The 13,744-nt window shown below is 49.0% G+C and overlaps 1 protein-coding gene across 3 annotated transcripts in view; it reads right to left on the bottom strand.

The window, feature by feature from the left end:
• Positions 1–13,744, bottom strand: part of LOC144137758 (BTB/POZ domain-containing protein KCTD5-like) — a 42,685-nt gene continuing 28,941 nt past the window's right edge. For all 3 annotated transcript variants that reach the window (XR_013315729.1, XM_077669703.1, XM_077669704.1), the window contains one exon: positions 1–2,920. Coding sequence is in view for 2 of the 3 variants with exons in the window: in XM_077669703.1 (XP_077525829.1) it covers positions 2,891–2,920 (30 nt within the window). In the remaining variant the exon portion in view is untranslated. The remainder of the gene's footprint in view (positions 2,921–13,744) is intronic.

Here is a 13,744-nt window from a genome sequence, read left to right as displayed (position 1 = left end):
TGTTGAAACATAGGAAAGCATTTGTATTGAGTCAGCAGCACATTCAACACCAACAAACAAATTATACCAAGAGTGAAGGTAGGTTTTAAGCGGGCTACTGCATTCATGTTCACAACCAAAGGAAAGAAATCTTGGTGGTGCTGCAAAATCTAATACAGTGTTCTATCGGACCAAAGGCCAAACCAATTCACCAATGTTCATTTTCCACAGTCAGCCATACCAGTTACGCTGACAGTAGAACAGTTCACACAACACAGCTGTGTTACAAAACGAACTAATGTAGAGGCATTGACTGGAAAAAAAAAAAGGAATAACCTATCAGCAGGTGAGTGTCAAATTCACCTGTACATCTCCGCCTGGCTATCGGCCGTCTACACTGTGCTTGCCAGCTGGATGGAAGGCAGGCAGCGTTTCCATTCCCACTACCATCATCCCTCCCAGCCCGTCGAGGGAAAAGAACACCCGGCCAACAGCAAATGGATGATAGTGCATTAAGTAACTGCTCACCACATGCGCACACACACACACACACATGCCCACATTGTAGTAAACGTGCTCACTACAAACACTCGGTGAAAAGAGGTCTGAAGGGCGCAACAGCAGAGGTGCTTTATAGGGGGCACGAAGTAGCTTTTAGTCTGCCGCGAGTGGGGGAGGAAACGCTGCGTAGAAAAAATGAAGGACAAACGTGTCACAAACGGTGAGCCAACGGTAAGAAGTGCAAACAGCGTGTGAGCAGCGGACTCTTCGCTGCCGCCTCCGCACAGTCCAGATTCCCGTTGGCTTGCCTGGAAGGCCAGTGGGAAAGTGAGCTAACAGCCCGCTGAAAAGGAGACTAGGGCTAAAATTGTCCATTTCAGCTCCTGACAAAGTTGCAGTGACATTCTCCAAGCCAGTAGTCAACTCGCGGCTTTGAATACTCCATCCTTCCCCTCTATGCCCACGTACCATGTTCCACTCAGCACTGCCGCATTGCTATGTGAAATTAGGTGACGGCCCCATCCCGCCACTAAGCCAGACAACAAAGCAGAGTGTCTGGAGTACTAGCATACCAGCTCCAAGCCCAGTCAGAAAAGGCACCCATTAACCGCAATCCAACATTGTTGCTTCACAATTATCCAAATATGTCCAAAAGCGGCTCAAGCCACCAGTCCTTCAGGAATCAACGAAGAAATGTATCCTCTCAACACTCAAGGCACACACAACACAAGCACTCGTTTTACACTGCACCCAAAGTTTTCCAGTGTTAATGTTATTCAATCTCAACACAGGTATTAAAGTGGTGGCCATTTCTTATGAGACAGTCAGTCGCAGCACCTGTAGGTTCCAACCCGAACAGGCGACCGATTAAAAAACCACGCAAGCAGTACCTTCTTAAAGATCGCAATTTGTCTGCGCTCGTCACTAAAGTGGGGAGCATAAGGGTAATAATGGGCCAATGTTACCACTTCTTGTTGCAATGTGGTAAACCGGGTTAATGGGCCCTTACTACCACTGGCAAGCAATACATCAAACATGAAGAGAATTGAAAAAGTCATAATCGAAAACAGTATGCAAAACGCATGACGTACTGCAAAAGTTTTCAAAAGACATTAGGACTTTTCAACGTAAGCAGCCATTTCAAATGCCCAGTCTGATGCGAGTGAGCCTGACTGTAGTACACATAACGCTACTTCATTCGAGCCCACTTACGTGGCCAGAAGTTACTCGGCTGTCGTACCCAAGCTACCCCTCTTCCATTTCACTACAACACGTTCACAGTGGGAAACAAAGCGTGAAGTATCCGCTTTGCATAGATGGCAGCAGTGGTATTACTATGATGCTCATGACGTCATGCAGATGATTCCTTTGCACACAGAAAGAATAATGGTAATAAAGCTGTGCAACGGGCTTGCATACGTTCAGCTACCATTGAAACACTCTACTCTGCCGCAGACCAAGAAATAGAATCCTCTAAACAGATGACGCCTCCAGTGCAAATGACAGCAGGATCTGCAGACAGGCAGGGCGGCACATCGGCGCAGCAGCCACATCGTGCACCACCAAACTCCTATCGGCTGGTTACGATCAACAGCTTTTGAGAATTTCTAAATATTACAGCCAGACAAAAGTAAGTTGTTCTTATTCCACACAAACATTAAAATCTCAATCCTTCATCTTCATGCCAGCATTGCTCCATACTACAAAGTGCTCTCAAACTGCACATTCCTCTCAAATTGGCAAAAATGAGATAACACAAAAACAGGTCTAATTTAAAATGTCTAAAAACATGCTCAATCGCGGCTCAAAAGGAAACACAAACTTCCGTCGATCACCCACTCTTCCACATCACAGCGCATCAAAAGAAAAATGTCTGTAGCTTGGTGCACAGAGAACCAGGGCATGTACTCGCTGTCAGCTTCACATGTGAAAACAAAATGAGAAACTACACAGATTCGTTAGACTTAAGTACGAGCTCTGGCAGCAAGTTACGTGCGCAGCAGTGGCACTACACGCTCGGCCCAAAGTTTGCAAAGGTGACACCGGCTGTCGAACGTGAGCCGTCGGAGTGGCGACCATGAAAAAACACACACGAGGGCGCAGCAAGTCTTCGTACAAAACAGGTACACCGGCTGAAACGGCCGTTTTCCTAAGCACGGAGGTGGTGTCGGCGCCTCTTGCTTCGGGAGGAGGGGACACTTGGTATCAGGGGCAATGTCTTGCTGCCACTGCTCTGTTCTTTGACGGTTCGTTGGAAGCAGAACGACATTGACAGAGGTGGCGAGAAAGTCGCGGCAAACGACGTCAAAACCCACAGTTCCTTGAGAGGGGAAATGAGAAGTCGCAGGAGAGAGGTGGTGGTGGTGGTGGTGGTGGTTTGGGCAAACGGCCCCCAGTTCACATCAATTCTTCACATGCGGGCTGCCTTCTGCTGAATGAGCTGAAACAGAGGCAGATCACATATTTATCAGAAAATAAAGAACAAACCTTCCTTTGGTATCCCACAAAATACTTGCACAATTCACATGTGTGTTACCTGTTGCAATCCTATGGAGAAAATGTAATAAATCCTTATTACATTTCCTTAGTATAAAAAATGCCACAAGTGCAAAATAAACTTAAGAGGGGAAGGTGTGGATCAGAGTAAACTTTTATGATTTTTGGAATAGAGTAATGAAATTTGGCAGGCACACTGAAAGACACCCGAAATTTAAAATTTCATGATATCTCTAGAGGCGTTCCGGTGTCCGCCCCTAGGCGAGACAATTTACGCCTGTTGGTGGACCTTCCTTTCTTGTTTTTGTGCAATAAATACATACATATCTCCAGTATTTTTCGTGTTGCAGAGGTTACATGTCGCCCGCTTGTGGAAGGCCTACCAAGGTATTGAAAGGAAGAAAATTCTGAATAGTACTCTATTGTGGTCAAAAGAACACTACAGAGCACGACATTCCTGAAATTTTTTTAGGGGCGAAGCTCCTCTTGCTCGGGGCAAGTCCCGCGTCGCGCGGTCGCCGTGTCCACTAGTTCTCGAGGCGACTGCTAGAGGTGCAGCTGTGCAATAGTTCATAGGTCGCCCGCTAGATGGCGCACCGCCACTCAAGGTGACGCGCCACAAGCTACTCATCATGAACACCTTGGAAGCGAAGGCAGCGGCGCGGAGAGCTCGTGACGCGGCTTCAATGCAGGCCCGCCGCCAAGACCCCGCGGTGAGAGCTCGCGAGGCCGAAGAAAGACGCCAGCGTTGGCAGCAATCGCAAGCCAGCGCCAGCATCAATCCGGAGGCGGCGGCAGCGGCGAGGACTTGCGCAGCCGAAGCAAAGCGGGCTCGTCGACAAGCGGATCCCTAAGTGAGAGCCCGCGAAGCAGAGGCGGCACGCAAGCGGCGGCAAGAGAACCTCGAATCGGAGTGGGCGCGGGATAATTTCATCAATATGTAAATAATAAACATCGTGTATATAAGTGAAAGCAATCACCCCTATAACAACGTGTTGAGTCTTTATATGATGTGTGGGCGAATGCTTCACCGTTTTACCGATAAGCATTGGAGCTTCGCCCCACTCATCATCATTCACTTCGTGGAGATGGCGGGATTTTTTTTAGCCTTCATTTTTTTAGAGAACAGTATTTTCACCATACCACGTAGGACATAACTGACTCAGCCTTAAACATACCCACAGACCGGGGGGCCAGGGGGGGGGGGGGGGGGGGGGGGGTGAGAGGGGCAGCACACTTTAATTTACAAGTTTAAAAGGATTGACATTTTGTGACAAGAGTTCACATTTTCACAACCATACGTGAAAACTGTCAGCCTTGAAGGGTAATGAAGGGTCTTGAAGAGTAACAACTCCATTGGGCAGGAGAAGCAAATTCTGACATGTACGATGTCAAAAACACTTGGCAGTAATGGCGCGACTTCGTGCCCGCTATTGCACTGCGAATTACTACCGCGGTAGCACTGCATAGGATGCGGCAGTCATACAAAGAGTGACGCACACACAAAAGTCCTAGCTGGCCCCCGAACAACGTGCTATAAACAGGCTTGCCGAGGTAGCAGTGAGTTCTGGATATGGATGCGTAGTCCACCCCGAGAAGATGACAGAAATCGCAGCTTCTGCAGATGGTGACAACAAGAGTACGTATTGCCCTCTCATGGCGGCGCAAGGTACCCAACCACAGTGTCATTTTAATAGATGTTCCTATTTTTTTCGGAAATTCATAAAATTTCAGGCGCGATTCGCAAAATCGTAAGACGGGTCAAAATTCGTACATTTTACAGAAAATTCGGAAGAGTTGGCAAGTATGCTTATTTATCACATAAAAAATAGCTAGGTCCTAAAAGTAAAATCTGAGATTTTTGTGCCCCGCAGAACTATTCAAGGACTGAAATAAAACAGACAAGGTCAAAATCCACCCAGTAGTTGTCATACTATCCTCTCCACAAGCAACGAAGAAAAAGTTTACAGAGACTTCATGATTCTCAAACTGCACCTGCAGCATAGTCCTTGCTGTCCTTGCTTGGGGACAACCTCATAGAACTCTGCCTTTTGATTTGGTGCACTGGGATGTCTTCCTGACTCTTTTGGAGGTTTTAAAGGCCTTCTGATGGCAGAAGCGTTGGTTTTACACACAACGTACTGCAAAGTTCGCTACAGGCTACTCGTGTACCTATAGTTTACTATGGGGACAGCTATGCCTAATGAATAGCTGTCTCCAAAGTGAAGAGTAAAGCATGGACTTTCTTTGATACTAATTTTCCAACAGACTATTGCTGAAGAGCTTAAATGCATGCAGCTATTCATTGTCAAACGGTTGCATCCAGCGTATCCCATGTATAAAATGTGCAACTAGAAACCACAATATACAATGCCAATATTAATATTTAGCCTACGATGCACTTCTCCTTCAACCAAAACATTCATTCTTACCCATACGTGGCAGAGAGATGCAGACGCTACCTCGCACCCACGGAAAAGAGAGCCTTTATTATTGTTACATGCTATTTATAACCAGGCTGTGGTTACTTATGATGATACTGGAAATTGGCCCCCTTAGTACTGTGCGCCACCTGGTGGCATGAACATAACTGTTACACGAGCGAAAAGCGATCTGCAAGTAGTCTACATAAAGGGAGTACAAGACTGGCCGGGGGATAACCTTTGCTAGAGAACTTATCCTAATGGCAAAACGGGTTACACTCAGTACACTGCCCTGAGGAACTCTGTTTTCCTGACTGAATGTATGGGATAGTGTATTGCCAAGTCTTACATTGAAGGTTCGTTCCTGGAGAAAATCTTCAATACATGAAAACATTTGCCCTCCGATTCCCATTGCTGCTAAGTCCTCGAGAATTCCATACCGCCAGGTTGTATCATAAGCCTTTGCCATATCAAAAAATATGGCAAGACAGAACTGATTATTAACAAAGGCATCCCATACCATTGTTTCAAACCTCACCAAGTGGTCAGTCGTAGACTGAAACTGCCAAAACCCACATTGAAACCTATCTAGACGAGAACTTCTAAGAATAAAAACCAACCTAAAATTCAAAATTTTCTCAAAAGTCTTGCACAGACAGCTGGTCAGAGGTATGGGTCAAGCGCACTATGCACGACGATAACACGGCCAATATGACTGCGTCCACTGTGTTGCAACCGGGCAGCTCTGCTTTCAACGTAACTCACGTCAAGCTTTCAAGCTTTTTCTCATAGAGCCATGTACAACGCCACAGCAGAGGACCTCGCCCAGCACCAGATGACTGTCCCGATCTGCCAGCCAAGTGCTTGCAAGTGTCACTGTCCTCTCTAACTGCGAAAGCATGCTGCCTTCGAACGACCAGAACAATACGCAGAATCACGATGCGGCAGACGTGTTCCTGTCAATTTTTTCAGGAGCCATGGCCCCGGGTCTTGCTCCTCATCATGCTGAGGGCATGCCTTCAACCCTGCTCACAAGGCATATCCAATTCCGCCACAGGTCCCACAGCTCAGTAAACGTGCAGAGAGCAAGGACTTCCTTGCCAGCCCAAGATGTCGTCTCCTGCTGACATGGCCCCCAGAGCAAGCGTGGATGACGCTCCTAAAGGCCGAAAAACTGCCCATTTGAAGCCGCGCTGGACGAAAGTGAACCACCACATGCCAACCCGAAAGCAGATGGCGGGCAGAATAGTGGTGTGGTTTGCAGCGGCCCCATCCCTGTGAGGAGGCACCGGTTCTGCAGGTGCCTACCTGATCAGACTGCCATCGGTTTTGAAGGCCCATCGGGCACCCCGGTTCCATATTTGGCGCCTCCTGGTGAGATGTCGAACACGGCACTCCCCGAAAGCGCCGTCAGTCGAGGCTTGCAGGACCAGAAACTGTGATGGCAACCCGCCCGCCACTAAGAAGTGTGCTAGGCACATCCTGTTTGTCACAGCCACTCTCACTTCCCCACCGACAGACCAGCGCAGCGCCTGGCGCGTGCTCGCCACCAAGAAGCCCATGGAGCCACAGCTGAATGGATGCCCGTATGACCCGGGTGGCTGTCCCCTGGCGAGGCTCGTGGTCCTGCAGAGTTCAGCGTCGAAGCAGGCGGCATAGTCAAGCCACAAGTTGTGGCAACAGCATTCTTGGGAATAATGAGAGTTTGCAGAACTGTTTACGCGGCAGTGGCTCTCAGAAGAGCCACCAAGTGCCCGCACTGTGAAGTGAACCCCTTCAGGATGCCAGGTCCCCATCTTGGCCTCGGCAGAAGATACGCCTGCAAGGTCTTTCTCCCGTGCAACCTGGGCCTGATCTCTTGGAGGCTGCTAGTCTTCCTTCTGCAGGCAGGCCACAAGTACAAGCAATGGTGCCTGTGCAGCGAACTTCGCCCCAGTGTACGTCTCCAGTGGGGCTGCAGAACATGCATGCCATCATTGAAGCCCCCCGGATTCTCCCTAAATCGTCGTCAAGGTGAACTCTGCTGGACGAGGACGGTAACCGTGAGCAGCAACGGTGTAGATCGCGGTGGGGTGACAAAAGTGCCGGGCGCTTGCCACAATCTTCCCAATCATTGAGCAAAGGGTGCCACTGCTGGATCCCCTCTTCCGATCACAACACACGAGCACGGCAGCACTCCCACCGAGATCAGCTGCTGCCCCTTACGAAGCTGGCCCTAACTATGCTTTCCACTCTGCACGGCAGCATCGTGCTCCGCCTGCTGATCACTGCGACAGAAATTCACACGCCGAACTTGTGGGATCCTTGCTTCCCTATGCCTCGCCTGCACATGTTTTGGCGAGCTGGGTGCCACCATTTTGGGCAGCTGGCACGTCACGTGAGTCATGACCTTTTCGTGACCCCATGCGATGCGCTGAACCGGCTCGCCGCGAACGTGTGCGCAAGGGCACGGGGGAAGGAGGACCAGCTTGTCGCCTTCCTTCGCACCACCCTCTCCCCTACCAGAGGACGACCTCCTCTGCCCCAGAGCTGACCTGCGGGATGCGCAAGCATTTCACAGGGAGTCGACTGGGTGATTTGGTCGGAATCAGTTGGCTCGGTAGTGCCTACTCCGAATGCCCCAATGATGGTGAACCCAATTGGCTCCACGGGACTCTGCTGAGATATTCGGTTCTGAACGGTCGCAAGGGATGCTTCAACACTCCCACGACTACGATGACAGATATCGAGGTCCGAGTCCCGCGGCTTGAGCAAACAAACGGAGCCACTGTCTCCGCAAGCGATAGTCGTGTCGTCTGGTATATGCCCTGTATCTTCCAGGCAATAAAGCCTCACTTTGGATTGCCAGTCTGTATACCGCATGTTAGTACCCGAACCCATGCGTGAGTTTTCGGATTCCACTGGGGCTAGTGTACGGCGCGTAGCACTTTCTCTTGCGAAGCTAGCTGGGGCCCTCGCTATCCCATACGTTAGCCCACAGTGTCGTGCTCGGCGCATGCGGCAGTTTTGCTATGCAACCATGCTAGCCACTCTCCAATTCTGCAGTGTGTTCTATTGACACCTAGCTGACAAATATGAGATGAAACGGCACTTTCCTGGCAACACAGCACATAGCACAAGGCATTTTAAGTGCCCAGCATGGTTTTGAATTCAGCTTTTAATTTAACGCCAAGCAAACAGGAACAAGAACCGAAACCTATGATAACTAGCCACCGATGTTCAAGGCCGGTACCTTTCAATATACTTCTCAGATCTTAATTCTGATAATGCTATGTCGTCTAGACTCATTGCCACTGTTAACATCATTGAAAACCAAAGAAGATGTCACGGACCCAGTGATTTGTGGCATTTGGTAGCTATGGAGCCCATAATCTTCCACTTGAGCCCTTAGTATCCCTCTAAATGTTCACATATAGCTCTGAAGGCCATTGACACATTGTTTCAACAGTAGAACATTTGGTAATCATAAAAAACACCAGTGTTTGTTATAATCTTACCAATATTTTTTCTAAGACGTCCCCATCCTGCTATAATTGGCAGTAAATTTCAAACGCACTTTGCACGCCTGCTTAGTATCTGAATGCGCTGTTTGATTTTGTACAATGCCTGCTTCTAGCAACCAGCATTGTTGTGTGCAGTATAATTCCTAAACAGCGAATGTTATTAAAGATTTTATTCGGGAAAAAATGCTGTTTGCGCAGCTCACGAATTTGAATCCACCACTGTCCGTGGTTCCAGACAAAGTGCAAGCACCATATCGGAGTTTGTGTTGACCCAGAACCAGATTCCCCTCTAGGTACTGTATGAGACTGTTTCCAACGAGGCCTGTCTGATCGAAAAAGCTACGCTGGCAAAGATGACACGGGAATTTGTGAATTGAGGAACCATGCCACGAAGCACCATTGTAAATAAGATTACCAAAGTGATTGTGAAACTGTGGAAGCACTAGTGTTTGACTGCCGAATATGTCCTTTTATCATCACCATCACCATCATCTCCCCTTTCTCTTCTTTTCTTGGCGACTGACTCCGGCACATGCCTTCATCTGCATCCCCCATCCAAGAAGACATTGAGCAGGAACTCCCCTAGTGAGTGTGCTGAAATCCCTCCTGCGTGCATTCACTTGGTCCACCTGTGGTGGTGAGTCAGAGGCTGTGGTGGTGTGGGGGATGCGCAACGCCCCTGCTTTGCGTCCCACCCACATTAACGCAATTTCTTTCACTCGTACGAGCTTCCGAGAGAGAGAGAGAGAGAGAGAGAGAGAGAGAGAGAGAGAGAGAGAGAGAGAGAGAGAGAGAGAGAGAGAGAGAGAGAGAGAGAGAGAGAGAGAGAGAGAGAGAGAGAGAGAGAGAGAGAGAGAGAGAGAGAGAGAGAGAGAGAGAGAGAGAGAGAGAGAGAGAGAGAGAGAGAGAGAGAGAGAGAGAGAGAGAGAGAGAGAGAGAGAGAGAGAGAGAGAGAGAGAGAGAGAGAGAGAGAGAGAGAGAGAGACTGGGGTTAGGGAAGCGTGGTGGCCGCCGGTTGGAGGTCGGCGGCGACGATGGCAGCTCGTTCCACCAAGGCGATCTGAACGCCCAGGTCGGAGCTACCCAGCGCACCCTCCCATTGCTCGTCACGGGTGATTAAAGGGAAGGGATTGGAAAGAGATGGGGACCTTTTGTCTGTCCATTATCCTTAGAGCCATTGGCCGTTCAGTGTGCAATCTTCAACCTAACGGATGATGACAGGAGTACTGGCCCCAAATTCGAAAGCTGAGATAACTACCATAGTTACTCACACAATGAACCCACTTTTTTTTTTCAGAATATTTGGCTGAATTTGGGGGAGGGTTCATTGTGCAAGAAAAAGTTGCAACTAATTTTTAAAAGTTGATATTTCATACCATACAGATGGTAAGAGAGGTGCTATCAAAATCCTACCTTTTCAGTAATAACACGTACGAAATTGTGTAACCCAATTATTCTTTTGTTAACATGCTAGTGCTGTCCACCCCTACTCGCCATCCCAGCTGTCTCTCTCACTGAAGTCGCTTTCAACATCCCGGTCATCGTGAGCCCACACTTCCGTGCCGTCAAGGCCAATGGATGTTCCCTCGGAGGGAATCGTGCTCCATGCCTCCAAAATCCATCAGCCTCTTCATTTTCGCAGCTGGGGTCAGGTCGCAATTTCCCTCGGCCATCCGTTCCATGTACAGCCACCCCACATTATCCTGGAAAGGATTGTTGATCAAGACATCGAGCGGTTGCAGCCTGGAGGTCAGGCCACCTGAGACGGATGCCCTCAGTGCCGGATGCTCAGCGCCGGACATTCTAATCAAGATGCCCGCGAAAACGGTCCACAACATGCAGCGATGGCAGAAACAGGTCGCCATCCCCACACACCAGGCCGATGTTACTTTTTCTAGTTTCGGTTCCACTATTGCGCTCCTATACTCGGGGCCAACTTTCTGTGGCAATAGAGCGAAAGCTACAAAGGGAGGGGGAGGGGGAAGCTAACTGCTCTGTGTTACTGCGCGAAGTAGTTCCCAATAAACTGGTTTCGGTTTCAGTTTCGGCGTGACCGATACGCATTTGATACAGTTCACTTCTTCGCATAAGTTCCGTAGTTCAGTGCGCTGAAGCACGATCACCGAGCATGCAGGCATTTTGGCGTCTCCTTCCACACGCTTCATTTGTTTGTAAACACGGGCCAACGCTTTGACTGGACACGGCCAGAGCGGCCGTGAACTGGAGAACTCAGACCAACTGCGGACTCTGTATCGTTCAGAAAAGAAGTGAAGTTTGTAAGAAGCGCTGCAGTTTTGACGGAATGCCCCGGTCTGTAAACTGTTCTACTGGGCAGCACCATCGGCATGTGCGGCGTGCTTACCTAGCGCGGTCGCGGTATACCGAATGAGCAGCATGCACACATGCTTACGCACACGTTCGCTTTCGCCGGGAAACAGGCTAACCGAACGGATTGCGAAAACAGCGGAGAATCCCGGTTGCATCAGTCTCACTTGGGCGTACACTTTGCAAACCACTCGCTTCGTTTGTTTAGACAGCGAAGCTTCTTACAAATCCTGCGCAGAGAATGAAGTGGCGAGCTGCTGAAAGCCGTTGACAAGAACGCCATGTTTTTTTGTTTTTTTTCGGGAGGGAACCCTTGCGACGCCAGCGGCGACAGCCACAACCAAAAACATCCGAAAATGTAAAAAAAATTCTCTGTTTCATATATTTTGGCTAGCAATTTAGTAGCATTATCACTGCGAGTCTAAAACATAAGAACTAAATATTCTTGAATTGCTGACGTCACCGCCAGCCAATTATTTTTGTTGAACTACTTCCAGGTGTGCAGTGAAAAGGCGTGGTCCGGCTCCGTAGCCTTGACTACATTGCCACAAAAAGTTGTCCCCGAGTATAGAGGCAGTGGCGCTGGGGAAACACGTCTCCTGTCATTTTGTTTTTCCTTCCGCTTCTCTTTGGCGCGACTGGGGACGTGCATGCGCGAAAACGGTCACCGCAGCTGCTGCTTCCGCAAATCCACACGGCCGCGCGTGTCATGTAGTGGGAGATTTCTCGTGTGTGCTCCCTCAGACATTAAGGTGCTGCAAAAGGATGCTAAGAACACTAGTATGAATCGTAACGCGAAGTCTCTTTGAGTGCTGTTAGCAAAAGGTGAGAACCTCGTTCATATGCCGTGAAGCTGAGCTGAAGGATAGGCCTTGTGTCGTGCGTGTGCTATGCTTTGCTGTGTTGTATTGGGCATCGGTGTTTCTTGCCGCATGTCGCACTCGCGCACGTAATGCGAATAAAGTGTTCAAGTGATATTCGAGCTGGTGTAGTTACTGCCCAAACGGCGCACCCCGGGCAGCGTAGCTGCGCTGGCTGCACGCCGGTTGCAGCGGGTCTGGAGGCTGGCCCGGTGGGGGCAGCGGAGCGGCAGTTGCCGGGTGGGAATGGGTGGGGCAGAATCCAACCGGCATGAGAAAGGAGAGCACCACCTAGTACCACAATTAGCCCGGACACTGGGTTGAAGGCTAAGAGACCGCCTCCTGCCCACACCGTCTTGAGCCAGTCAACCACCAGCCCTGTTCGTCGCCTGAAGCTCTTCTTGTTTTCGCCCGATGATGATGATGATGGTTGGTGTTTTATGGCGCAAGGCCAACGAGGGCAAAGAGCGCCAAAACGGTGGTTAGGTATGAAGGATGTAACCGTAAACGCTAAAACCGTTCAACAAAAACCAAAGTGAATTCAGTAAAAGACAATGAGGATGGCTGGTGTAAAAGGCCAGGTTGTGATGGTGCGTGGCATGAGATCGGGTTTAAAAGCAACTACGCGTGATAGGAAACCAGGTGTAAAAACTTGATGTCTCTAAAAACTTAAACGTGCGTTGTACAGGAACCATGGGGTCATCCGCTAAAAACAATGCTGGGTGTAGTGGAATGTGTTGTCTGTAGAGGTCGGCGAAGTGTCTCTGTCGTGTTGTGTGGAGTGCTTTGCATTGAAGTAGCACATGGATCACGGATAGGCCGTCTCCACACCTGCTACACAAGGGTCTTGGAGATCCTGTGAGCAGGTATGAGTGTGTTGCATGCGTGTGGCCTATCCGTAATCGAGCCAGGGTAACTTCATTGTGCCTGTTATGTGTGTCAGTGGTGTATGCTCCCAAGAGTGTCTTTATAACGTGTAGCTTGTTGTCTGCCTGTTCATTCCAGTGTGCTTGCCATGTATTGCGAAGGTGTTGTCTGATGTGTGACTTAAGGTCAGTGTACGGTATTGTTGTTATGTCCACTGTGTTTGCAAGTGCAGCAGCAGCGGCCATTTGATCTGCTGTCTCGTTTCCGGCGATCCCCGAGTGACCTGGCACCCAGCATACAGTTACTTCAAGACTTAATGCATAAGCTGACATAATGGTTTTGTAAACTAGATGAATAACATGGTTTTTACAGTACTGCTTAGATAACAATGCACGTACTACACTCAAGGAATCTGTGAAGATGATGGACTTGGGAATTTTATGATGAACTATGTGCTTTAAAACTAGAAATATCCCATAGCCTTCAGCCGTAAAAATGCTGCTTTTCGAGTTTAAAGTGTTAGATACCCTAAAATCAGGTCCGTGTGCAGCACACGACACGATACAGGCTGTTTTTGACGCGTCACTAAAGAATTCTGCACACTTGTATTTATCTTGAAGGAACAAGAAGTGCTGAAGGATTGCAGCTGTGGGTACTCGTTTTTTATCAATCGCTACAAAGGACAAATCGCACGACACGGGGCGCAGCTGCCATGGTGGTAAAAAGTCGGAAAGGGTTGATTTGTAGGTGTCTGAAAAGGTGACCGATAATTCTGACACTTCCTGTCTCA

This window comes from Haemaphysalis longicornis, unplaced genomic scaffold, assembly GCF_048455015.1.
Source record: "Haemaphysalis longicornis isolate Haplotype H1 unplaced genomic scaffold, Haemaphysalis longicornis Haplotype H1 scaffold_5, whole genome shotgun sequence".
In the NCBI taxonomy this organism is placed as follows: domain Eukaryota; kingdom Metazoa; phylum Arthropoda; class Arachnida; order Ixodida; family Ixodidae; genus Haemaphysalis; species Haemaphysalis longicornis.
Note: the sequence above shows the minus strand (reverse complement) of the source record. Positions and strands in the feature narration are given on the sequence as shown.